At 39.4% G+C, this 26,285-nt stretch overlaps 1 protein-coding gene across 2 annotated transcripts in view; it reads right to left on the reverse strand.

The window, feature by feature from the left end:
- Nucleotides 1-419: 419 nt before the first annotated feature.
- The window catches only part of slc23a2 (solute carrier family 23 member 2), a 36,095-nt gene continuing 10,229 nt past the window's right edge, over nt 420-26,285 (reverse strand). Inside the window, exons 2-16 of one of the 2 annotated variants that reach the window (XM_030737925.1) lie at nt 22,948-22,996; nt 19,836-20,038; nt 16,478-16,576; nt 15,232-15,348; nt 14,094-14,251; nt 7,757-7,845; nt 7,475-7,542; nt 6,351-6,532; nt 5,233-5,353; nt 4,409-4,565; nt 4,152-4,299; nt 3,916-4,021; nt 3,541-3,808; nt 2,614-2,709; nt 420-2,156 (exon numbers count right to left, since the gene is read on the reverse strand). In XM_030737925.1, coding sequence (XP_030593785.1) covers nt 1,891-2,156; nt 2,614-2,709; nt 3,541-3,808; nt 3,916-4,021; nt 4,152-4,299; nt 4,409-4,565; nt 5,233-5,353; nt 6,351-6,532; nt 7,475-7,542; nt 7,757-7,845; nt 14,094-14,251; nt 15,232-15,348; nt 16,478-16,576; nt 19,836-20,038; nt 22,948-22,996 — 2,127 coding nt within the window. In that variant the 3' untranslated portion in view covers nt 420-1,890. The remainder of the gene's footprint in view (nt 2,157-2,613; nt 2,710-3,540; nt 3,809-3,915; nt 4,022-4,151; nt 4,300-4,408; nt 4,566-5,232; nt 5,354-6,350; nt 6,533-7,474; nt 7,543-7,756; nt 7,846-14,093; nt 14,252-15,231; nt 15,349-16,477; nt 16,577-19,835; nt 20,039-22,947; nt 22,997-26,285) is intronic. The other variant, XM_030737926.1, reaches the window with a different exon arrangement.

Raw genomic sequence — 26,285 nt, forward strand, 5'->3', positions numbered from 1 at the left:
TGTAGCTACTCCTGCCCTCAATCATCACTGGTCTTTACAGGGGTTAAACAAGTAAACTAAAAATACACTCAACATTATGCAAGGGACACACACCCCTGGTAAAGACTTTTTTGCCCCCCATAAATAAATAAATAGCTTTAATAAGAAAGATGGGAGAACCTGGGATGAGACTAAGCTAAATTTTGCAGGTCAGTAGCAATAAATGTTAATGAAAAGTTTTGGTATACAGTAACAGAACAGTAGAATACAAATAAAGAGCTTTGAGCATTTTGGTTTTATAAAATCTTAACCGGGCTACTCTGTTTCTATGCATCGTTAAATTGTGCCAACTCGGGGGTAATTTTTAAAAGCTGCTCTTTATTAAAGCAGCAGAGGCACACAGTGCAGTCAGAAGAACTGTGCGTTCTTTGGGTGGGTGGGGGGGGTCATGGCTGGGTTAATGCAGTACAGGCTGCAAGATGCTCTGAAACTTTGTGAGATGAAAGTGGGATGTGTATCGATGACTGAGGAAGAGGAGGAATGTGAAAAAGTCACAACCACGATTAAACAAGTGAACACTGATAATGAAAGTCATGACTGGCTGATGCAAAACCCCACACTCCACTTGAGTCAACACAGGGAACAAAAAAATAAGCCATTAGATTTACACTCTATAGTCAACAAAAACACTGCCCTTACATCCCAGTACAATTATAATCATTTAGGGTGCAGCCTTTAGGTAAAGCCTACCATAGTATACATCCACAGATCCTTGCGAGAACACATTCTCATGTTGTCATTCAGTTTCACACCTCGTATCATATATAGACACACACAAAGTCTCCCTGACAAGGCCACATGTCCGTGTTACTGTGCGTATTACTGCAGCTTTTGTAAATGCTCTGCTGCCACCATGACAGAGGCATTATTAAAAGCTGACTCATTATTTAAGTGCCAACATGCAAATAAAAGGTTATCAGATACAAATTTAAAAATAAAAAAAAAATCTTACAAACAATGGTTGTGTTCAGGAAAAGCAGTTTTGGTCTTTTTAGTAACTGATGCATAATACTGACACATCATAAAGGGATGTAAACTGGTATGTTAGTGATTTTCTTTGTCCAATAATGTGTGAGGTCTAGTGAATATTAGTACTCTCATGCCAAATACTATGGGATGTGAGCCTCTTTAACTGCTGTGTGTTTTACTGAAGAAGCTTGAAGTGACATTGTAGTCTTGAACTCAGGAGGAAGCTAGTGCAAAAATAAATCTCACAATCACTTTGAATGGCTAAGGACACCTGACAAACTACTTCTATCAATATGCATGACCCCTGTCGTCCAATGCAGCGCCCGAGCTAATTCTACTGCGGATGCTGCTGTGTGCATGTGTGGTTGCATAACAAATCCCCAGGCGAATAATTCCTAACATGATCCTCAGTTGATATAATCCAGTTTAGTGTGCTTTAAGTAGAATGTATATAACATTATTTGGGCAATAATTTAGCAGAGATCATGAGTGAGTGAATCAGACATTCAGCCCTGACTGCCTGATGTCAATCTGTCTCCTTCTGGATTCAAGTGCATTAATGCACAAGCTCTCCACCTCTTGCTGCATATTATACACACATACACACAAACAGACTGATCTCCACATGGTGACATCTTTTATAGCATGCTATGACTTGCTATAGCATGCTTAAAATAGCATAGTGGGAAGTGGGAAGGGAAGAGACTGACACAAGCTAAGAAAAACGCATAGTGATGGGGTGGGGGCGTGTGTTGTTGTATCAGATTTTCTTCAACACAATCCATTGCTCCTTCTGTCCTCCACTCTCCCATCAATTTTTCTTAGTGTACCACTCCTTTCTCCCCAAAATTTAACCACTTGAAGGTTTTTCCAGCCTGCTGCCTATACCCGACTCTCCCCAAGTGCCGTGCCTCCCTCCCCTCGCTTCACCATGTCCCCGTGTCCCATTCTGTTCCTGCAGGCTTCTAGTAGCCGCCCCCCGTGGTAGCCTGTGAACGAAGGGCTGATGGGGATGTACTTGAAGATCGGGTGTCTGCGGATGAAGTCCATTCCAAACGGCAGGTCGTAGGATCTCATCCCTTCCAGTTCTGCTGCACTGAGACCAGAGCCACGCTTTAGCTTCTTGATGCCTCGTTCTTCAGGCGAACCTGAGGATGAAGACAGATTAATACTCAGCTCCTTAAAAATCCCAATTAAAAGTCCAGGCTAACAAGAAACATTGTCCACAAGTCTTTTGCTACTGTGACTTTTGGATGTTTTTGAAGATGAAAAGAAATTCATAAGATGTGCCTCCGCCTGTTGAGCTTGTTGCTTTTCTGGGTGGCAGCACATTACACATAGATGACCCCCTCCCAGCCACGTCTTCTTCCACTTTTCCCAGCACAATCTCGAGGATCAGATATATGACCACCCCCACATGTAGTGCCTTTGCACGATACCTGTGCCTGCTGGGCAGTCCCAGCCACAAGTTACATTTGTCTTCCTTAAAAACATTTTGCAGTCCAACAATCTACAATCATGCTTTCATGCAGCAATTACATGCAATGTTACTAAATGTAAAAATTCATTCACTCGTTTTCAAACTACTGAAATTAAAAACCTTACCAGGGATAGTGTTGTCCAAAATAAAGGCGACAGACCCTCCGACGAACATCGCCGTGGTGAGGAGAACGTTTAGCACTTGGTCAACTTCAACAATGCCTGAGAAAGACGGAGACGTCACAAATGTAGTACAATGTGTTTGTGTCAGGACTGGAACTTTAAGTTACTGACCTAATCTCAGTTATATTAGCATGTGAAGGAATTCCAGAAATTTGCATGATTTCCTATAATTCCCACATAGAATAGTCTTAAATTCAACCAAGTCTTATCAGGTTTAAGGGGTGTAATCAATTGCGAATGCCGGGTCAGTTAAGATGACAGTAAAACGAGTAAAATGAGTAAAACAAAGCTAAATATAAATACAGTCAAACAGTTGAAACTCATTTATAATTCTGCAATTTTATGTGTGGCCTCCTCCTAACTGGACACGTTTGAAACACCTCATCTAGGAGGCACCCAGGTGGTATCAAACAGATGCCTGAACCATCTCAGTTGGCTCCTTTGTAAGTGGAGGAATATCAGCACTACTCTGAGTCCCTGTGGACCCACCACTCTCAGGAGGGGCTGCAGGGGTCCAGTGCAAATGTAGATCAGGGGCGGGGCAAAGGTGTAGGCCTTGGCATTATAATCCATGGTTGATAAAACTTACTTTAACCACTAACCTGAATCATCTTTACACAAGATTAGATTTTAGCAACAAAGTGTCAGACTTTGATAAATATTTTTAACAAAACTCCTGCCACTGGACTGCACTTTTCTGCTCTGACCACTCAAATATTCAACCACTGTCTCTCACACACAAACACGTGTGCACACTAAGGTGTCATTCTATGCCACAAGCACTTCCATCATGTACAGACTCACTCCAATGAATACGTCAACAAAGTTCAGTAATACCCACAAATCATAATATCCCTCTCCTGCACTCACCGGTGACCAGTGGGTTCTGTTTGAGGTAGCTCGGCAACATCAAGCCAAAGAAGATGGAGAAGCCCAAGACGAAGAGGTTCCTGGAGGAGTTGAGGTCCACAAACTGCAAGTTGGACAGTCCCACTGCTGTAATCATACCAAACAAGGTGCAGAACAAAGCTCCCAGAACTGGATCAGGCAGAGAGGCGAACAGGGCACTGAATTTACCCACGATCCCCAGCAGCAGCATCATGGCAGCGCCATATTGAATCACACGCCTGCTGCCCACCTGGAGAACAAATCAAGACTTTTAAAGACCTTTTAAAATAAAGGGAGCAAGAAAAATTAATACAGAAACATGTAAATGAAAATAAAAGGAAAAAGAGGGTGAGTTACCTTTGTGATTCCCAGGACGCCTATATTTGGACTGGAGGAAGTGGAGCCATTTCCTGTCCCAAAAAGACCATCCAGCACACAGGAGATGCCTTCTATAAATATCCCCCTGAAAAGACAAAAAAAAAAAAATAAATAAAAAAAAAAAACAAAAAAAATACAGACCAGACAGTAAATTGCCTACGCCACAAACAACTGGGGCATGAGAGCGAATAAGGAGGTGGAGGAATGAGAGCTACCGGTTGATGGCGTGGATGGGAGGTGGAGGAGCACACGAGAGGCGAGCACAGGCGTAGTAGTCTCCGATCGACTCGATGATGCTGGCCACCACGGCGCTCATCATGCCGATCACACCTGCAGCCGTCACCGTGGGAACACCCCACTGGACTGTAGAGGTAAAATGTGCTGGTATTTTAAAATCTTTTTAATCTTTAATGCCAACTTTAAACTTTTATAACATTATCTACCTCAATATACTCCTCATTAAAATACTCACAGGGATAGGGGATTTTGAACCACGGTGCTACTGAAAGGATCCCCTGACGTGCGTCCGTGCGGGCGTAGAAACCGTACTTGTCCTTCTCCGGTGGGAAAACGTCAGTTACAGTGAAAATGAAACATAACAGCCACGACACGAGGATGGCCATTATGATCTGTATGCAAAGGAAAAGTAAAAGCTCAGACTATCAAATATCGTCCAAAAAAAACAAACAAAAAACCTTTTTATCAGTTTTTATTTGTGCATCCTTTTATCACTTCTATCCAGCCATCTATTTATATGCAAAATATGTGAAAGAAGTCATGACCTTTGGGTTGTATGCATCTGTTTATTGAATCAAATTTGTTTTGGATTTACTAAAACTTTTGGATCATAGAAGCTAATAGAGTAACAGAGGTGAGTGGCTCTTCTCTGGATAGAGCTCTCTTCACATTTTTGAGGTTTAGGGCCAACGTCTTGACTTTATATTTTACTATAAGTGAGGGAGTATAGCAGTGAGACCAGATATAAATACCCCTCATAACTATACTCAAATACATAGGATAAAGATGTACTCATTCCACATATTTGGAGTATGAGTGGTGTTTTTAAATCATTTCACCAGCAGGGGGAAGAAAAGGACTGATTTGCACAGTGCTCAGACCCTCCTGGGGAGAAAGATTAGCGCTGTTGAATAATTTGTGACTAACAGTTTATGGAAACAGTTTTAAAGAGAAAAAAAAATATTTACACTGGAAAAGAAAGTAAGTCATCCAGACAGTCTGAGCAAAAGGCACACAACAGGTGTACACACCACACATTACAGCATGTTGTGTACTTACAGGAAACATTTTGAAGACCTGGAGCCTGTAGGATGTCCAACCCTTTTTGGCTTTGTAGATGGGCAGAGGAAAGTGAACATTTCTGGCATACTGAGAGAAGAGCAGCACCAAGAAGATAGTCCTGCAGATGGAAACAACCCTCTTATAACCAATCTTATACTGCATATTCTCTGCACCAGGACCAATTCTGCAAACATTTTCCATTAAGTCCTGCATGTGTCTGACCCCAGAGGCTCGAGAGCCCATCAATTACTGGCACATAACCACCCCTGTGGAGCGAGAGAAGGCGCCCTCAAGCTACAGCGTAAACAACCATGACACAACAGGAGCTGATGTCACACTGAACATCACAGCTATGAAGTGCATCATCCTTCATGAGTCAGGCCTGTTTATTTACAGCCCACGTGATCCAGAGTGAGGTGTTTTCTAGATTAAAAATATTGTCTGTTCAGCTAAGTGAATGAACTACAGGTATGAGCTACAATACGCCTGCTTATTTTTGGGAAAAGGGCTTGAAGGAGAACCGTTTTTCATTTCACTAGAAACATTGAGAGGGGATATCTTTAACGTGGTCATCTCAGCCACAGAGCTTTGGGGCTTCTGACTTAAACCCTCTGTGAGGGGTTTGTGAGGGGCAGCCAATCAGAAGAAAGCTGGTTTAAATGGAGAAGAGCTAAGACAGAGGATGAACTGCTGAGCTGAACTACCACAGCCATCATCCGTGGTCTCACATCACCCGTTCTTTTCCAGAAATAAAATGTTGCTGACCTGCTGTACTACCACACTTTTTAAAAACATGAGAACATGCAAAAGGAAAACTACAGAAGTTTGTTTTCTGAAAAAAAAAAAAAAAAATTCACAGGCAGAGGTTTCAAGTTATTTCAAAATTTAAACTTGACTAGTATCTTGAAATTGTAAGTTAGGTAGGTTGAAATTTCAACTTACTCAGAAGTAACTCAAAATTACAAGATACTAACCTGAAAGTTTGACTTATGAATGTCAATTTTTTTTTCTTCCCAGTGACAGAAACAAGCTTCCAAAGAAAATAGATGAACAGAGCCTAGATAAGCATCTTTTTAAAGATGCTTTTATTGAATACACGGTGTGTCCATACTTACAGCATAGCAATGCCCCAGTGTTTTCCAGCCCTCTCCCCTGCAGCCTGGAAACCAGACAAGCCAATAAGGGCCACAGTGGGGGTGATGGTCAGAGGTCCGATGTACTTCAGTAGCATCCCAGGAAGACCCAGCATGCCAATACACACCTCAACCAGGGATGACACGATGATGGCACCTTGGATCTGACAGAACAAAGAAGGGGAAAAAAAAAAAAAAAAAATGGTTGGTTTAAATTTTGATAATTTTGATTCAACAATCCAAAAGACCACAAAGTCAAAGAGGTTTAAAGTAAAAAGAGGGTGTTTACTGTTGATTTCAAATGTTTCTACTCTCTTATTCCAATATTAAAATAATTACACTTGTAAGAAATGCATTACGGTAATTAAGATTCAGGCAAAATAAAGGGTGGTATAAAAAAAAAAAATAAAAATCACAGCACAAATTACACAATGTATAAATGAGGCTATTGTGAGACGGTTCAATCCCACTGTCAGTTTAATTAACCAGGTCTGTTTACTCTGCACATAAACATATCTGTTCTTAAGGCTAACGTACAAAATCCCCCCCCTCAAATTTATGAATCAAAAACAAACGCTGTGTGGTTGTATAGCACACGGTAACAGAATCAACAGCGCTGACAGTGATAATCCTGTTTGCCTGCTCTCTGTTTCCCTCCGTCACATTTTATCAGACGCCTGTTCTCTCACTCAACAATCTGATTCAGTCTTATTGGGTTTCGTCTCATTCACGTGTCGCATAAAAAACAATTACTCAACACGCTTACGCAAACAGAAAAGGTTAACACAAATTAACAGCATCTGTCACACAAAGCCAAACCCTCTGGACATATAGGAGACAGTGATGTCTCTATTTGAGCAGCAGAAAATACAATGTGCAACTGTTCAAATATTAGTTTGAGAGACTCCCATTTTTCACATTTACTTGTGTAAAAATTTGTGTAAGGAGTTATTTAAGCATAGTTGAATAACATTTAGAAAAAGAAAAGAAAAAAAAAAAAAAAAAAACCTAGTGTAAAGACACTTCTTTCCACAAAGATGAATTTGGTAATCATCCAGCCATCCTTCCCCACCTCCACCGAGTGTGTGGGTCTGTCTTCGCCTTACCTCTCGTATCCTGGGCTGCCAGATGTGCTCTGTATGGAGGAGCTCTGTGCCGTTCAGCACTGGAATCTCTGCTCATAGAAAAAGATGAGATGAGGGACCAGAAAAAAAGAAATCACTGAATCAAAACCTTTGGTTATTAATTTGGAGTGTACAGACGGGACGAGATGTTTCCCTCACGGTCATCATTGCAAATCTTTGACAGAAAGCCCGGCAGACCGTGCAGATATAATAAATGTCACTGCTGAACACGTAAAGACTAAGACAGATGAAGAGGAGCGTCACCTGTGTTGTTGCACTTCCATTTGTCTAGTGACAGGATGGCTCTGGCTGGTGCGAGGAAGGCGAAAGCACTGGCCTGGAACAAAGGCAGCCTGAAAGACACGAAAAGCTCACTTCAGATTTTGAGAATTTACACATAAATGTAAAACAAAAAAAACAAAAAAACAAAACAAGAGTGTTAGTATATTATTTTTTTTAAAATGATTGTACGCAAGGTTATGTTCTCCCTAAAACCACCAGGTGTCAAGCTCTTTAAATACACTGGTTTCAGAAGCAGGTCTGCTTTGGAAATAAAAGTGCCATATCTGACATTTTACACCGATGTACAGTATTTAGATGAGTTTTAATCATAAACAAAGATTAAGTCTTCTCATCTGTTTATGAAAATTCTAAAAAAAAAAAAAATATATATAAAAAAATCAGAAGGCGGGCTATAGAGAGAAGACTTATAATTAAAAACTGTATTAGAAAGAATAGCAGGGTTATTCACCCTCAATCCACAATTTATTTGGAGCGCAGCATGCTTGCCTAGGGCGACATCCTGTCTAGATGAGATGCTATGATATTCAATTACCCAGAATATCAGTGCATATAGATATGCTGGTTTCATTCCTTGCCTGCGGATGTCTCCACAGCCAAACACATTTAACCATTTAACAATGAAGGGCATTAAACAGACGAGCTGCAAAGATTATTTGCATTTCACTGGCACGTTCTATAAGTCACAGTACTTTCAACAGCATGCTGGGAACAAAAATAAGATTACTGGACAGTTTAATATGCTTTAAAAATGTGTAAATTCATTGTCTTTCAGATTTCCTGCTACTAGGAAGCTCAAATCCAATCAATATAGAGATAACAGATCATATAGAGATTTGAGCAAGTTAATAAAAACTGGATAAATAGTTCAGGAAGAGCAGCCATCTGAAAATTGGCACCTACCTACATTTGGACCATTTTTTTTGCTAAAATTCAAGAATCATAAGATATTTTAGTCATATCTGGTTTTGATGAAGAACTTTTGGTCTGACCTAGTAGCATATCATGAAAACTAGAGCAAGCCAACAATTTTAAGTATAATTTTTTGTTTCAGTGAACCAAAATTAGAGCTGTGTTCACAAGTCAGCCCACATGCTGTTCTTTGGTGACCTTGATTCCCATAAAAAGAAAAAACAAAAACAGAGTGAGAATGCACCTGGACTGCTGTTAGCTAACTTAACAGCTATAAAGAGAAGGGGGTAGTGAGACAGAAAAAGACTTCTCAAGAGGAAGTGAGAATTCATAAACATATACATCTGTTTGTTTCAATTAAGAGCCTTCAATTGAACACAAATCAAATTCCCTGTCTGAAAAACACCCCTAAAAAACCTGATATGAAGATTATTATGTCAATGCGATATAAACACATTAATGGAAAAGAAACTCCAAAGACACCTGACAATTTGAAAATGAAGGCCTCAAGATATCTACCTACATCCACCCCCACACACACTGTTATTCAGCTTTATCCCACTGTTTGTTTTTATTATTGTAATGTTTTGCTTTTCATTTTAAATCACTGTTTCTTTAAGTAGGTTTTTTTTTTTTTTGTATTTCAGTGTGTAAATAGGCAATGAATTGCTACACATTCCTGTGTACACGAGTCTGCAGGTAGCAGCTGTGCACACAACCAGGATGCTTTGGGGAAAACAGACACTTTTCCTGGAAAAGCATTTCCCCCCTCCCCCCTTTGATTGACCTCACTTGGCACGATGACTCAGACCTGCACTGCATTTCACCCTCCACCCCCATTCCACCCCTTTGCTCCTGTGCATGCTCTTTTGCGTCATTCCTCAGACTACGTCTCCAAACCTTTTCTTCCCCTCCCCATCCTCCATTCAGTCTCACACTGTGGATACAATCGAGTCAGTCATTTGATTTGGATAGCTGAAGAAATCTTAGCAGTGATGAGAATATGTCAACAGGTTTGTGTGTGTGTGTGTGTGTGTGTGTGTGTGTGTGTGTGTGTGTGTGTGTGTGCGCGTGCGCGCGCAATTACAGAAATAATCAGTAATGTAAATGTCCAGCACTAAAAGTCAGACACGTCAGCTTGTTAGAGAGGCCCTGAGGACTGATGAGGCTGGATCAGATAGTATACTTTAAGAAAGAGGGAGATCAGTGTGGAAAACCTCAGACAAATGTTGTTCTAGGAGGATTATTTACACATGTTCATAAACAAGTTTGTCTTAATCATCTCTAGGGAGCTATCTGGTACATTATAAACAGCCCAGACTTGATGGGGTATGTTTCCTACAGATACACTGTTGCCATCATCTTTCCCCTTTTCCCTGCTTTCATCCCCTCCCTCCCCTTAGTTGTTTCCAATCGGTGGCATTTCTGCAGACAGTAATCCATAAAGAGACGGACAGATAAGCACAGTCTGCAACCTCAGCTCAGCTCTACCTGAGAAGAGGAGAAGCTGCTGGTTTGGCATCAATGACAGGCTGAGAAAAAAAAAAAAAAAAAAAGGACCAGAGTGTTTCAGCTTTCCTCATTTACACACAGGAGAAAAAGATTACTGCGCAAGTTATAGATTTTACCTTCAGATCCCCTGCCCTCCATTTGAATTTGTCAGTTTTTAGTCTTTCGCTCTGTTTCAGCATGGAAAAATATAAACATCTGAACTGCAAAGATGACTGAACTTTAATATTAAAGTACAAGTCCTAAAGAGTGTTTGAAGTAGTTTCCCCTCATCGTCCAACAGAGGGCAGCTTCTTCACCTTCAGCTTGACCCATTATATGTCCTCATGAATGACCTTTCAGGAAAACAGACCAATTATGGAACTAAAGCACTCAAGACATTAACATTTCCAATAAACATAAGGCTGTTTGCTGAATTTGTACAAAGCAATGACAAATCTGGGCTCATGTTCTGAAAATATGATAACTGTAATAAATTTAATTGGGGCTAATAGTATTTGCACGAATTAGTCAAATTTATCTTATGAAAGTGGTTTGTCACCAGGAGTGAGATAGTTATTTTTAACCATCAAATAATTATTTTAGCAGGGTTTAATTTACTTGTGAATAAAATACAAAGAATAAAGTTAGTCAGGTAAGCACATTTGCAGAAACTGTATGCAGACCACTTGTTCTTATGCGCAGTCTCCACAACCCCAAGGACTGATATTGAGAGAGTAAAGACCCAGAAAAAGAGGACAACCAAACAAACGAGGATAAAAACTCATCAGAATTTAAAAAACATTCCACCTGATTTTCTGCCTTGATACCTGGCCAAACACTGAACATCCTGACATACACTCATTAGGGAACACCTTCCCAGTACCAGACTGGACCCCATTTATCTTTCAAACCTGCCATTTTCTTTGTAGCAAAGATTCAGAAGCATTCTGGAAACATTCCTCAGATTTTGATTCATGAGGACATAACAGCATCTTACAATTGATGCAGATTTGCAGTCAGCACCTACATAAAAGTCTCTTGCTTGGTCACATCCCCGAAGTGGACTAATTGAGAGCCGGTGACTCAGGAGGCCATTTGAGTCAAGTGAACTCATTGTCGTCTTCAAGCAAACACCCTGAGATCATACAAGCTTTGTGACAAGGTGTATTAGCCTGAAGAACGCCGCCATTAGAAGATGGTTACTGTGGAGAGGATGACAGCAGGGTCAACAACAATACTAAGGTAGGCTGTGGTGCTTAAAAGATCTTCAACTGGTACTAAAGGGCTCAAAATGAGCTTAAAAAGCATCCACACACCATCACGTCACCAGCAGCAGCCTGATCTGTTGATAGCTGATAACCTGTTTTAATGTTGTTTACACTGAAGTGAGAGCTTATGTGAAGATTTATCTGACCAGGCATAACTTTGTTTACGCTTCCTCTGCACCCACTGTAGCCTCAGGGATTACAACTGGTGTTGTCTACAGGTGCTGTAGCACATCTCAAGGATCAATGGTTTGACGCTCACATGCATGCCTCAGATTTAACAAGTTAATTGTGCCCATCAGCTCGAACCTGTCTGGACATTCTGACTTCTACAAGGCAGTTTTGCCCAGAGAACTGCTTGCTGGATATTTATTAGACCATTTTGTATGAATCCTAGCGGTTGCCATTTCTTCCTGTGCTGACAGTTGGTTTTAAACTTCATCAATTCCATATTATGTCTACATGGCTAATTTCACCAAGTTTCCTCAACATGACTGGCTATTTAGAGATTTTTTTTCCTCACAAAGTGTTCATTGTTAAGGCCCCATGTGTTGGTCAGTAAAATAAAAGAAGCAGACAGGACAGCATCTACACACTTTTTCTTCATCAAAGCATCAGTAAAGGTCATGGTGCTGGTGTTGAAATGAACAGCCTGTGTCTGTCGGGTTTATCTGAGTGAGGTGATTTGTCTGGTGTTGCTGTTGCTGCTGCCGCCGCCACACAGTATGGAGGATAATGAGCCCGAGAATCTTCAGCAACAGGATGGAGAGATTAGGTTTAATAAAAAGGAAACGAGTCAGAGTTCTCTCTCAACTGCTCCTCCTTTATGAAAGAAAAACAGCACCTCTTGCCATCATAAACCAGCTTTCATTAAAACACAGACCTCAGAGATGTGATAATATCCATGACAACAGATAACATCTTATACCAGTCATTACTTTCTGGTGAAAGATAGGAGGGATATAACCCTGGGGTTGAATTATAGTGAGTCACCTGTTACAAAACATACCTCATTATGTATGAGTGACTTAAGGTTTATAGTAAATAAGCAGAAGTACAAACTGTAAAACTGCAGATGGACAGTTACCAAAAAGGACAAAGCAAGTGTAACATTTTTTAAAAAGTGGCTCAAACAAGCTGTTCCACATATCTGTAAGCAGGTAAGGAGGCCCTGCTTCCTGAAAGACCGGATAGACAAATACAAGCTTGTATGTTTTATCGATTGTGGCTTCAGTCTTGCTCGCGTTGGTTGGCCAGAAATGATGCAATAGACGAACCACAAAAACTACTACAAGAGCTCAAAGAAAACAAGGAAATTAAAATGCTACTCACTCATAGTCGGGTAAAAACTATACATACAAGATGAGTACTATGGCTGCACGATATTGGAAATTAGTGCAATATGCGATATGGAGGTCTAGTATTGCGATAACGATATTGTCGCGATATTTTTTCTTTTTACCTAAAAATGCAATATACATGACCAATAAGAAAAAAAAAAAATCTATAAAATGTATACCAACAACAAATATGCATTTCAAATGTTGCATTTATTTAACATATAAACAAACATGTTCACATGTTTGTTTTTCATTTAAATGTTATAGTACATTAGGGCTATATGTCTTGAGAGTAATTTTTTATCTTTAACACTTACCAATTGCCAGATGCAGGCGATGGCCAAAGCACTGCACTCTGAACCAGTTGTTGACCTCAGCAGCCTTCACCACGTTCGCTCTGTTATCTGTTGTGATGGCCACTTGTTTGTGTTTGGGCAAGTTCCAGTTGTTCAAAACATCCCGCAGGGCAGCAGCAATGTTTTCACCAGTGTGTGTCTCGGGGAAGTATGCTACTTATAGGCAGCGTGTAATGAGCTCAAATTTGCATGTCAAAAAGTGCACGGTAAAACTCATGTATGGCTCAGTGGTTCGACTGGACCACAAGTCAGTAGTGCTAGCATAAAAATCCACTTCACTGAGCTCTGCCTTCTCATAAGGAGCGGCAGAAGCGAAACTATCATTTATGTTAGTTTGTGAACTTGCCTTTCGTTTGCTTGACTTTACCGGAGTAGGCTGTGGGTTTTTAGATGTTAAATATACGTTGTAAAGTTCCTTGTGGTTGTATTGAAGGAGGTTTGTCGTGTTTCCTCTTGACATAGCCACGATTTTTCGGCATGACTTGCAAAGAACTTGTGTCTGTGACTCGTCCTGTGTGGAAAAACCGTAGTCGTCCCAAATGCTCTCTGTTTTCGTCTCGACTCGTCTCTTCAATTCCCGCCATGCTTGTTTTCCTTCTGTGTGTGTACGTGCTCCCTGCGCCGCTGAGAGCATGTGCTCGCTCTGGCCAATAGCGACGCGGCACCTTCACATTTAAGGTCGCGCGGGATTGGTCAAAGTGCGGACATAAAGAAAGACGTGATTTATACATTAAATAATTAGAAATTATCGCGCATTTTTTAGATATGCCTATCGCACGTGCCAATATCACGATGACGATATTTTTTCGATATATCGTGCAGCCCTAATGAGTACTATGACATAAAAGCTTAATTTATCTGTGTGGATGCAAATTTATATTCACATTGGATTAATCTTAAAACAAAAAAGGAAAAAAGTTACAAGGTGTGTGCATACCTGCAGCCCAGTACGGTCTGTAGCAGGGTGGTGATCCCCACACAGAAGAAGATTGTCCCAATGAGCTGACTGGTGGCCCACTGATCAAAGCCGACGCACATCGCCTCAGCGAGGAGGAACGGCACCGCGATAGTCCCACTGAAACATGTCAAGTAGTGCTGCAAAGACAACATGCCACAGTCAGTGTGAACGTGTGTGTTTCTATTGTTTGTCTTAGCATGGCATTATCTCAATGTCCATACGCGCACACACAATTTGTAAACTGATCTAGTGAAAGTGTGATACAAAAAAAAAACACCAGAATTAGAGCCACCGGGAGTGTTTTTAATCTATTCATTTAGTCGTCTCTTTGTCATCGTTAGGTGTGCCTTTTAGAATAGAATGCCTTTATTATACAGGATGTACAATGAGATTTTGTTAAGTGTGCTTAACTTTGAATGGTCTTGATAGTTTGAGAACTTATCCACCTTGCAAGAGGAGAAAAAAAATGTAGCAAATTTAACTTGGAAGAAGCAGTGGGTGGGTTTGGCTTCCTTCATTACATTTTTTTTTTTTTGACCTTACAGGTAAAGCAGGAAAACAAAACAAAACAAAAAAAAAAAAAACCCTTTCCAGTAGTTATAATAAACTCTGTGCTGCTTGTAAGGTCAAGTGCAGACCAAACAACCAGTATCAGTTTTTGGATTCTCACCATGACTCCTGCAGGCTCATAACTGTTAAATCCTAAACACTTTCAATCATGGAAAATCTTTGACCTTCAAATTAAACTTCCTGTATTGTTTAAACGGTCGTCCCTAATAAAATCGGGATCCCTGTCATTCAATAAGCGTATTTCTTGACGAGTGGAGTGGATAATCCACTCCCACCTTGCTCCACCTGGAAAATCCTGAATCCATAAAAAAAAAAAAAAAAAAAAAAAAGCCAGCTTACCTGTGACAAAGCCACAAACAAAATAAATCTCATGCGAACCAAATATTCCTGAATACTTAATCGTTACCTTTAAGCATCTGGTAATTGTTCTTTGCAGAACCTGACAATGACGTGAAACATTCAGTTCGCTACAACGATCCCACACACCCTCATTGTACAGTGTGGAATTTCGGTCCATATTATGCAACAGTTTCAGGTGTAGGATTACCTGTAAACCTAGGAGCACGCAGAGGTACCAGGGTGGGGTATCTTCAATGGTATAGATCATATCCACCCTCCTTGCGTCAATACTGTCTGTGCTGTCCAACGTCTCAGACATGGAACTCTACACACACACACACACACACACACACACACACACACACACACACACACACACACACACACACACACACACACACACACACAAAATATAACACAAACAGTATTAATATCTTCATAATCCATGTTTGAATTTCCATTTTTTAAGCTGCATTATACATGAGCTGTATGTGGAAATAACTGCCACGTTACGTCAGTCGGAGAACAGCATGTCCATGCAGATAGGAGGAAGGCGGAATTTTATGAATGGAAAAGGAACCGATGTGCGGGGAGTTTAAAAAAATAAATAAAATCAGTCTCAGAAAAATTCAGCGTCACAGTGACAGCGAGAGAAAAGAACCGCAGGGGAAGATGACGAGGAGTCAATCTGATGAGTGGGTCTTTTCTGCTCCATATCTCATCAGCATCTTTCTGTATTACAATTAGGTTTGAGTTTGTGTTTAAACATAAATAAACCAGGAAAGTAGGGCAACAGAGTTTTCCCAACTTTTATTTTGAAGTTTAGAATTCAAAACAGGATGTTTATTGCATAAGCTTGTACTAAAATTAGTAAATCATATAGAAGGATATATTTATAATGCCATGACTTTTCTTTTCAAGGGGGAAAATATAAAACCCAGGAAACAAAAAAACATGGATACTTACCTTAATTACAGTTTTTAGCTTCATGATTGTTACTTACTAGAAAAATACAGGTCACAGCTCACTTGAGCTTGTTTTTATAAACAAAATAAGACATCTAAGTACTTTCCCTGGTCTACAAAGTTGAGCATGTTCACATTAGACAAAAACAGGGATCCTTTTACTGTCACAGAGCAGAGACTGCAATCATCCACTCATCCAAGTTATCTGACTTCATTCTCAACAAAAACAACTTAAGTGCTGCTGTACATCACACAGACGTCACTGGCATTTAGGGATGCTTGCTGTATTATTAAACCAGTGTTTAGCAAGAACTATGTAGGGGAATAATGAGTTTTAAATATAAATTTATAGAAGCAACAAAAGCACTTTATGAGTAATCTTTTGAATCATGTGGCTGTGTGTCAATGTGCTCAACCAGAGGCTTGTGACTTATGAATCATACATGATGGTTCTGAAAGAGATGAGTGTTTCACTTTGGCAGGTTTTACCTTTTCAGCACCTTGATTATCTTTAGTGTAGATGGCCATCAGCTCCGTGTTCTCAGTATCCTGGTCTCCACTGGCACCGCTGACTCCGTTTACCACCACCTAAACACACAATAGTTTTCACGTCCTCCACTTACCCTTCACTCTTAATCCTAACTTGCCAGAACATGCAGGCAAATCACTGAGCTCAAAGAATAGACAGAGGGGGATGCCCACACCTTTGCCTGACTTTTCATGTGGGTTTGCCAGCCTGCTAACACGCAAGAGTGAAATAGTGTCGTCACTTGTGTGATCGGGTGCCAGTCTACATGTTACAGTGTGAAAAGCATGATTTACATGGGTCACGCGGACGTGAACGAGTGCTTCCTACAGTATGCAAATGTGTAACCATTGAAACAAATTTCTACCAAACGATTATGTATGAGTATTTGGCTTTGCTGCATTTGTTATCAATATAAATGCTGTTTTAATCAGTAAAGAAGCCATTAAGAAAAGCAAGCATACTGTAAGGGAGATTTAGAAAAATAGCACTTAAAGGCAGTTCATTTTTGAGCTCTTACATGCCTCAAGAACATGCAAACTCAGGAGAGTATGCAAATATGCCCATCCATCAAGCCCAGAGTGTTTACAATGCAGTCCCCTCACATGCAAGCACATTACATGCATAGGTCTCCAGATTAAAGCCCGAGCAGCACATTGGGTATCCAAAGTTGGCAGGAAACGTCTGTCACTTCACCAGGACAACTGAATGCACCGAAACTTCAGGCTCATGTTTCACTTCCTTTTGTTTTCTACCGAACTTCTCTAGTAAATGTCTCGGGAGAAGATTTGTATTGTTCTAATAATAAATAAAGCTTATTCAAGTTTCTAACACAAACCCAGCAGCATGGTCTCTCTTACAGCTCTATGGGTGGATTTCTTAGTTTTCTATTGTGCTGTTCAGCCCCTTTACATTTAACCTGTCACCTGATTTTTGAGCACTTGGGGGTGTTTAGAAACAAGCAACATGAAAGTCATTGATGCCATGTTTTTAATCCTCTTTTGGGGCATGGACGTTTGGTGGCTCATTAGCAGCATTTTTACCAGTTCCTGAGGGAAAATTCAGGCTCTTTAGCTGCTCAACTGGAAGGGTGTCAAAGTGGGCTTGTTAGAGCTGCTTTAAGAAAAAAGGACTTTTATTAGAATCTATCTAAAATGAAAAAGTACTTTAGCAGACACTTTTAGACTGTGTGGAAAAAATATTGATGCAGTCAAGTGTAAACAGTAATTTGATGGTGCTTATGGGACAGGTTTGCCTACAAGTTAAATATAAATACTCAAGCTTTCCACCAGCCGGGGCTTTGTTATGATATCAACATGCTAACATAAAGGTAGCCCAAATGTCTCTCTCCCCCCACCAGTCTTACGATGACTCAGGGGATCTTAAGGCGTCCCCAGACCTGATCTCTCCAGCGTGTCATGGGTCTACCCTGGTCCAAAACCAGTTACATGTGCCCAGGTGGCCTTCTTATTAATGGCTGACCAGATTCCACTGACATGTAGTAGCAGCTGTTCTACTTTGAGCTTCCTCTGGATATTCCCATCTCTGAGGGGAATCCTACAGTGAGAGCTGAAACGAAGCTGGTTTAGTAAATTGAGAGCTTTACCTTCAGGCTTGGTACCCTTTTCACGACAATGCTCTAATTCAACACCTCAACAGATTCACTTCATACCAAATATATAACAATACTATCATGCGATCATGCTGTGTCTTTTTTTGTTTTTAGGAGATTTAATTAAAAAAAAAATTATAAATAAAAAATGATCCTATGGTGAGGTTTATGGTCTCCCTGAGGAGAACAGACACCCTTCTGAGCTCATTTTAAACAGAGTCGTCAAGTTAGAGTGAATCCTGAATGTAGCAATATATCTCATGGAGATGTTTAATCTGCATTTAGTGAGACTTCAAACTAATTCGATCAATCAATTCACCTGTGAACTAAACTGGCTGAAATGGACCTTCCCTAAGGAGTTTTTGCCTTTTGTTTTTCCTTCTTTTTTCACAGGCAGTATTTTAATGTGAAAATACTAACAGACATCCCACAAACCACCTCTGTGAACCTAGAACGAAACCTGTCTCTGCATGTAAACAAACTGCTACAGCTTTAAATGAAAGATTTCTTATAAACTTGCTGTAAGCTGACAACAGCCACTTTGTTTATTTTTAGCAGTGATACCTGCAACATGAGAGGTGAATCTACGAGGGAGGCACAGCGTCTCCACCACTGCATTTTAAAGCTTTAGATGTATAATATACACTATAAAAACATGAGACTACTAACAAAGTATACTGTATTCTTATAATTAACCAGCAGCATAGGGGGTTGCCCCGTGTGTCTCCTCCCGCGATCAAACTGGGGATCTTTCACTTGTTAGGCGAATGTGTAAACCACTCCACTTAATACATTTTTTGTGAGCCAATAAAAGTGATCTACTGGCCCGGTGGTCCAGTGGCAAAAAATGTAGTGTTGAACAAAGATTAAAGAGTTTGATCCCTCTATTTATTTTTGTCATAATAGAGTTATAATCATTGATCCTCATTAAAAATGACCAAAGATAAAAGCTCAGGCTTCAAACTGCTCTAAAGGATTTAGACAGTCGTCATTACTGGTATGCAGATATGACTGAGTACAGCAGTCCCATTAATCTGCTGTTCAGACCTTCTGTTTGTGAGGGACAGCTAATCAAACGGCTTAATGTTAGGGAATCCAAATCAGTTTATTTGGTGGGCTTCACCAACACAGAATATAAGATAAATAAGGATTAATTTGAACTTTGACTCATGCAAAGCTCTTCCAGTAGAGGGAAAAAGGATTTTAAAAGGAGCATAATATCTTCCCCTTTAAGTACAGAAGTACACAGCAAGAAATAAAACGCATTGGATTTATGTAAAAAAAAAAAAAAAACCCCAAACATTTTATTTAATGAAGCAATAAGTATGCACAAGCATATTTATGAGAGAGATTTCAGGGTTTCTGATAAGTGTCACTTATGATTTTGTCCACTGACCTACATAAAGCAGCAGCCTGGAGCCAAGAGGACAAACAGAGGAAGCGGATGGAAAGAGTATCGGCAGCACGCATTAAACGGCCTTGAAGTAAGAGGTTCGTGCGTGGCTGTCTGCTCAAACACATTCCAGGCAAAAAGCAAAGCCAAATACGATTTGGTGAGTCAGAGAAAAGAGCGATGTGGGGAGATGTAGGAGGATAGTAATTATGAGGTTACGTACAAACCCCTGTCTTTGTCATGTCTTCATTATATAAACTTGCCTTAGGTGTGGCCGGTGTCTTTGTGGAAACATTTTATGAAGCGCTTTACGTACCGGAATGGGATAGAAATCTGCCCCGTGTTTGCTCTCCTCTTCATATTTTCCTTCACTGCTACTGTCCATTGCTTTGGAGGTGGTGTTCTTCCCCACGCCCATCCCTGTGTCTCTGATGTCCTCTTCTTGCTCGTTCCCTGTTCCTCCTTGGTCTTGCTCAGATGAATCCTTCAGGGCGATTACATTGTCCAGGACTGCCTCATCTGGTTAAGGGAAAAAAAACAAAAAAAAACAAACAAACAAAAAAAAGACAGATAAGCAGAGATTAACATTTTATTTAAAGGGTTCTAATAAGCTAACATTTCTGTGATAACAGGGAGCCTCAGAGGCTGCCGGGTCAATATTTCTGGTGGAATATAAAATTCTCAGGACCCCCACCCAGTCTAAATAACAATAAACCAACTGCAAATACACTTAATTTACTCAAATAGAAAAATCCATGTGTTGATCCTGATTGATTTTCTTCCCTTTGTCAGTTTCAGAGAACATTTAAAGGCTTTTTTTTTGGCTGCTGTGGATTTCTTGGTTAACAAAAGCACTTTGAAGACTTTAGCAACTTAAATGAGTTATTAAATGATCAAGAGCTTAAATGAGTATTGTGTAAGGCATGTTTTTGCTATGATATTGCCTTTTAACTTTGGGCTTCTAAATGGCATGAAGATTCAGGATCTGCATCATTCCGACTGTGGTCTTTTTGTGACCCTTGGAGAACCAAGATAAAATTAGTGTGAATAAAAAAATAAATAAAATAAAATCCATTTACATTTGAGAGGTTTCGTAAAAGCACATGAAAGAATGATGACAGAACCACTTCAGTAAGGTCATCGGAGTTTTCAGATCTGTTTACATCCTGTTCAGAGCTCACAGAAGATTTGGGAACAGAAATCTCTGCAAAGGTTTGGAAATAAACGTGTACTACAACTCCCATTCAGTGCCTCAGACTCAAGCACTATAATGGGTCACTATTAACACATGTACCTCCTGCCAAGTTAAAATCATTAGAAAAATATACCTTACATATGCAGTAAATGCAGAGGCTAAAGGAACATGGTTTCACTGAGTTTGGCAGAATTTTTTAAATATTTTGGGATTATCTGAAAAGTAATTCCAGACCTAAGGCTACCTTTTAAATCCAAAAGACACAATTCTGATTAAAAATAGTGAAACTAATAATAATTAAACTATAAATAAACTTTAAATGCCTAAAAGTTAACAGCATGATTTTAGGGAATAGAAAACCTCAGACCAAATAATATGCACCAGATGAAACAAATCACACCCACCCCTCCACTTCATTTGTTCTCTTTTTCCTCGCTTGCTTTTATACTCTTATGCCAAGAGTTAACTGAGACTAGCTTCTTTGTATCTGCTGATTTTCTTATTTATATAATATCTTATAGTACCACGACTCTCAAAAAAAATAAAAAAATAAATAATCCAAGACACACTGCTCTGGCCATTATTGGTAATTTTTCACTATATCAAGAAAATAATCTGCCTATTAATCAATAGGGAAATCTGTGCAGCCTGCACAGATTGTCAAATAATCAGATAGTCTGAGAATTAAGGTGTTCAGTTCTTTCATTGATCCATGCTGTAAACAGGTCTTTGACAGACAAGAAAAGAGGAGAGAGACCAGAAAAGGCCAGACCATGAGTGATAATGAGAACCAAAAATCAATGAGCAATCTTAGGAAAAAAAAAAAAAAAAAAAAAAAAAAAAAAGGTGCAGGAGAACAGAAAGAAGGTTTTAGCAGACATGGTGCACAGTACTCGCTAATTTCTGGTCAGTCTCATTTATGTTTCGATCTCTACCATTTTTTTTTTTTTTTTTTTTAAAAAGCAGTGCCTTTTGACACACCCCTTACGGTACTGAAATCAAACACATAACAGGATGAAATGCTAGAAGACAGCGCTACTGGCATGAGCATCCTGGTTATTGTATTTTGGACATTTTAAATTGACACATCAGGGGAAAAAAAAAAAACTATTTGTAAAGTTTGCATTTTGCATGTATTTATTAGACTTTTCAAAAGCATTTTAATACCAAACACCTTATTTTTAGGTTAATTCAATGCCTTTTAGACTTTAAGGATCTATGGGAATCCTGGACTATATCACAGATGTGTTAAAAGATGTCCAGTAATGCAATTCCTTCCTTGCTGCAGCTGCACCCTGTCAACCAAGTGTTGCAAGCCAAAAGATTTATAGAAGATTAAAAGATTTATACTGAATCACTGAAATACTGCCTCAAAATATTAACCTATGCCAAACTGTCTTGCAGAAACAGGAAACTTGGCTAAAAAAATATAGCACAAATCATTGAAGTTATAATCTATGTAAAGTCTTGATATGCTTTCTCACAGCTTTTTTTTTTTTTTTTTTTTTTTTTTAAACAAACAAGCAAAAGGAAGAAAAAAAATAAAATACTGTTAACTGTAACTATGAAACGTGGACAAATTTGTCTGCAACTGCTGTCTTATTGTTAGAAGTTTAGGTCATAGCTCAGTTGTTTTTTGAGGGCACGAATAACAAACCCGGAGGAAGCAAACAGTTTTACTACAGTTCTGATCACGCGATCCTGACTGGAGCATGAAGCAAAAAAAAAAAAAAAAAAAAACTAAGCCATTATTCTGATGCATTTCCAGTTCACTGGTCGCCTGAATGATCTTTACATCTTTAGCATGATTCAACAGTGCTGCAGGAGCATCACAGTACAGAAAGATGGAAGATGCAGACACTCGTTATCTCTGTTTTCTGAATTGTTAGGGCACTGCTTAATATGAACTCTTTATACCTTTCCAGCCACAAACAACAGATGTTGCATGTCAAAAGATAACATGATGCAGGTAGAAAAGTAATACTACAGCTAGATATCTTTTATATATTTTCACCCTACATAGAACTAGATGCCAACATCTTTAATTAAACCGTTATTAAATGTCCACAGCTGTCCACATGACTTGTAGGGCACCCAGTTTTGTTGCGACCTCTCTATGTTGGAATGCATTTTCAAATTTTGACATTTTCAACCTAGAGCCCTCCCAAAATATCCTCTCCCACCCAGCCAGTATCCCTGCTTGCAGTGTAAGATGTTGGGATAGTTGTAATACCTAGACGACACATCCCATCACTCCTGTCAAGCTGGGCGGCTTGGAGCATCTGTGTGGAAGGAGCAAGAGAGAAGGAAAGGAGGAGGCAGTAGAAGAGAGGACGAGAGAGGAAATAAGAAAAAGGAAAAAAACAAACAAAAAAAAAGACGGGGGAGGAAGCACAGAGGAGAGACAAAAGGGTCAAGGATAAGGAGGAGGAGGGAGGTGAGAAATAAGTTAATTTGACAGATAGCATTTAATCACAAGCAAAAGTTATTAGTGTGATTGATGTGCCAATTGTCATTCAGATTCCCAGCTGAAACGTGGCTTTGGAAAGGCGGCAAGAGTTAAAGAGCATCACAAGTCTTCCAGCTCTTCAAAACGCTTAAGCAGCACCTTAATTTGGTCTTAAAAGAAAAAAAAAAAGGGGGGGGGGGGGGGGGGGGGTCCAGCTGGATTTTAAAGACAGTATTAACACATTCACAAACAAACATTAAGCTATGCCTAACTAACTGAACAAATTTTAAAAAGGAGTTATGGCCTAACTAGAATTTAAACTGCAGAACAAAACTATTTAAAAAGATCCAAGTGATACACAAACAATAAGGTATGATATTCTGGCCAGGACGCTTCATTTTTGTAAGGATAACTTTATGAAACCTGAATCTTATTGTCTTGGCCATCGTTCCTCTTATGGGCAGGAACAAGTCAAAGACAATAATATTCAAATGTTGCAGCACTCATTCTTCTTGTATGTGGATTTTTTCTTTAGGCGTGAAATCATAGATTCTCAAACAGGAAGTCAGACTTATATTACATCAGGGTTAATTGTGAGAGACTTTTCTCTTGTAGGAGGTCTTCAACTTAAAGACCTGAAGCCTACTTGAAATTATGGATATTAAGAAGTTATTCATACTGAGGCCATTATTTATTCTGCTTATAGGTCTGATTGTCTTAATTCTCTTATTTATGTGAAAACAAGGAAGGTTTTCACTGTGAATAAAACAGTTTTATAAAATGGTCTGACCACAGAACAAATGCTAAAATACATTTTTTTTTTTTTTAACATGTGACTCAAGTGCTTCCATCAGGTGTTTGAGGTCATTGTTTTGCAGCAACTGTCAGGAAAACACGCTAGCATTGATAAAAGGAACTGATAATCTCTGAGGCATATGGTGATTGATTAGATCATTTGGTTCTTTCACCTCTATTTGAGGTTGTGACTAAACATGACAGGAAGCCTCCACATTAAACTTTACAAAAAAGATTCATCCAGCTCTTTCAACAGTTTACCCTCCAGGTCAGCCTTTAATTTGATTATGTAAATTAGACTGCTTTAAGTTGATAAGACAACAGTAACTCGAATAACCATTTGTTACAAATGGGAAATTGAGGCTACATTTCATATGGGCTCACCAAAATTGGACAACTGAAGACTGGAAAAAGAATTTCAGCAGTTAGCTACCAGAACAGATAGCTATTGTAAAAGTTAGCTAGCAGCGCTGTCCTAGCGTTGTGGTTCATTAGCAAAGATTCTTTATTACTCTCAAACAATCCTAAATATATTATGTTTTAGCAACAAGTAGATATTGATTTATTTAAACTGGATCCTTGTTTACAACCTGAAGCTGAATCTTTACTGGACTGTACAAAAACAAAGATTATGTTCCTAATGTTCTTCCCAAATGCAGAAATTTGGGAAGAAAAGCATTTTTCCTGGCTCAGCATTGGCCTTTGGAGGAGTGACTACACAAGTATAATCCATAACAGTACTGACTGAAATTTTGCATTTTCCTGTCATTTTTGACCATTTGATAAACGAGGCACTTCATTAAAAATCTTTGGTGATTTTTTTCTTTGGCTCCATTTAAAAAAAGACAAAACAAAAAAACCCAACACACACCACTGTTGGCACAATGCAAAATAAAGCTAATACAATCTTATCACAGTAATGATCACCATAACTAGAAAATAAGATCCACATCATACTAAACCACTATCATTCAATATTGCCACATAGCCCTTTACAAAACCAATGAATGCTGCTTACAACACATGAAAAGACAGCACATAATTGTCTTCAGTGCTGCCTAGTCTGTGTGAATCATCTGTGAGATGTGAAGTATGACAGGAAAGTATCCCAGCAGCCTCTGGGTGACTTAAAGTCTGATGAGGCGAGTGGGAACACCAGAGGAGCCTTGCTACTGTAGCATGAAATCCTGAAATGCCCAGCTCCCCTTTCGCCCAAGAGACAAAAGCACTCAGCTCAACTCAGCCCCCCCCCCCCCCCCCCAATCTGCTGGTGATGACTGGGAATCTGTCCACACACACACACGCAAACAAGAGAGGCATGGAGAACTGGAGCAAGAGAGGAGAGAACTGAAACTGAGTATATGCGATTACACAACACGGAAAAATCTGCTGTTTCATAAACCGTCACATTATATATATATAAAAAAAAAAATAAATAAATAAATAAATAAATAAACTATATATATATATATATATATATATATATATATATATATATAAAAAATAGGTAAAGTATTTGTGCTTGTAAGAGAGAAAGTATCAGATGGAGAAAGCAGTGAAGAGGGAGATGGTGAGGGAAGGAGGAACAAAGACAACTGTTGTGGTTATTTTAAATCATCCCAAAATACACAAGATGCTGGACATTTAAAAGGATCCATAGCCATGGTAACTCAATCTGCAGATTTACCACAGGCCTGTGCCATTTTATGTGGGTTTCCGCTCCAGATGTTTGCGTCGGTGCCTTCATCTCCAACACTAAATTTATGTGACAGCATGCACATGTGTATGAGCACCATCCCCTCCAGATGTTAGGCTGGGGCTCAAAGTCTAGACTATACTGCACCTGCTCCAGGATTCCAGTACTACTACTACCACCACCACGAAGGTAAAGAAGATGTAAACTTATTGAGGATTCAGTTTGAAACATCAGAAATGGCTCTTTTTTGCCCCCACCCACCCCCTGTTTAGAATTTAAATCTGGATCCAGGTATTGAAGGTAGATTTGAAGAATAAAAGGCCCCTTACTTTTTTTTTCTTTTTTAAATCTCCCTAGCTTATTAAAGGAAATGCCTTTTGTCTGTGGTCCTAGATTTTCTTTAATGCTTTTCTTGGAGTCAGTCTTTCCATTTTCCTTTTTATTAGTAGTTCCGTCCCTGAGCACCAGCGGTTTGAGGCACAGCAGTACTAATCTGTGTCTGGAGAGGTGCTAATGAAAACAGGAGAAAATATAAGACTACACATTGGTAATGAGCTCTCCTGAAAGCTATTCTAACACATGGAAGACTGAAGATTATATGTACAATTGTAAAAACAATACAAACAAACCA

This window comes from Archocentrus centrarchus, chromosome 9, assembly GCF_007364275.1.
Source record: "Archocentrus centrarchus isolate MPI-CPG fArcCen1 chromosome 9, fArcCen1, whole genome shotgun sequence".
In the NCBI taxonomy this organism is placed as follows: Eukaryota; Metazoa; Chordata; class Actinopteri; order Cichliformes; family Cichlidae; genus Archocentrus; species Archocentrus centrarchus.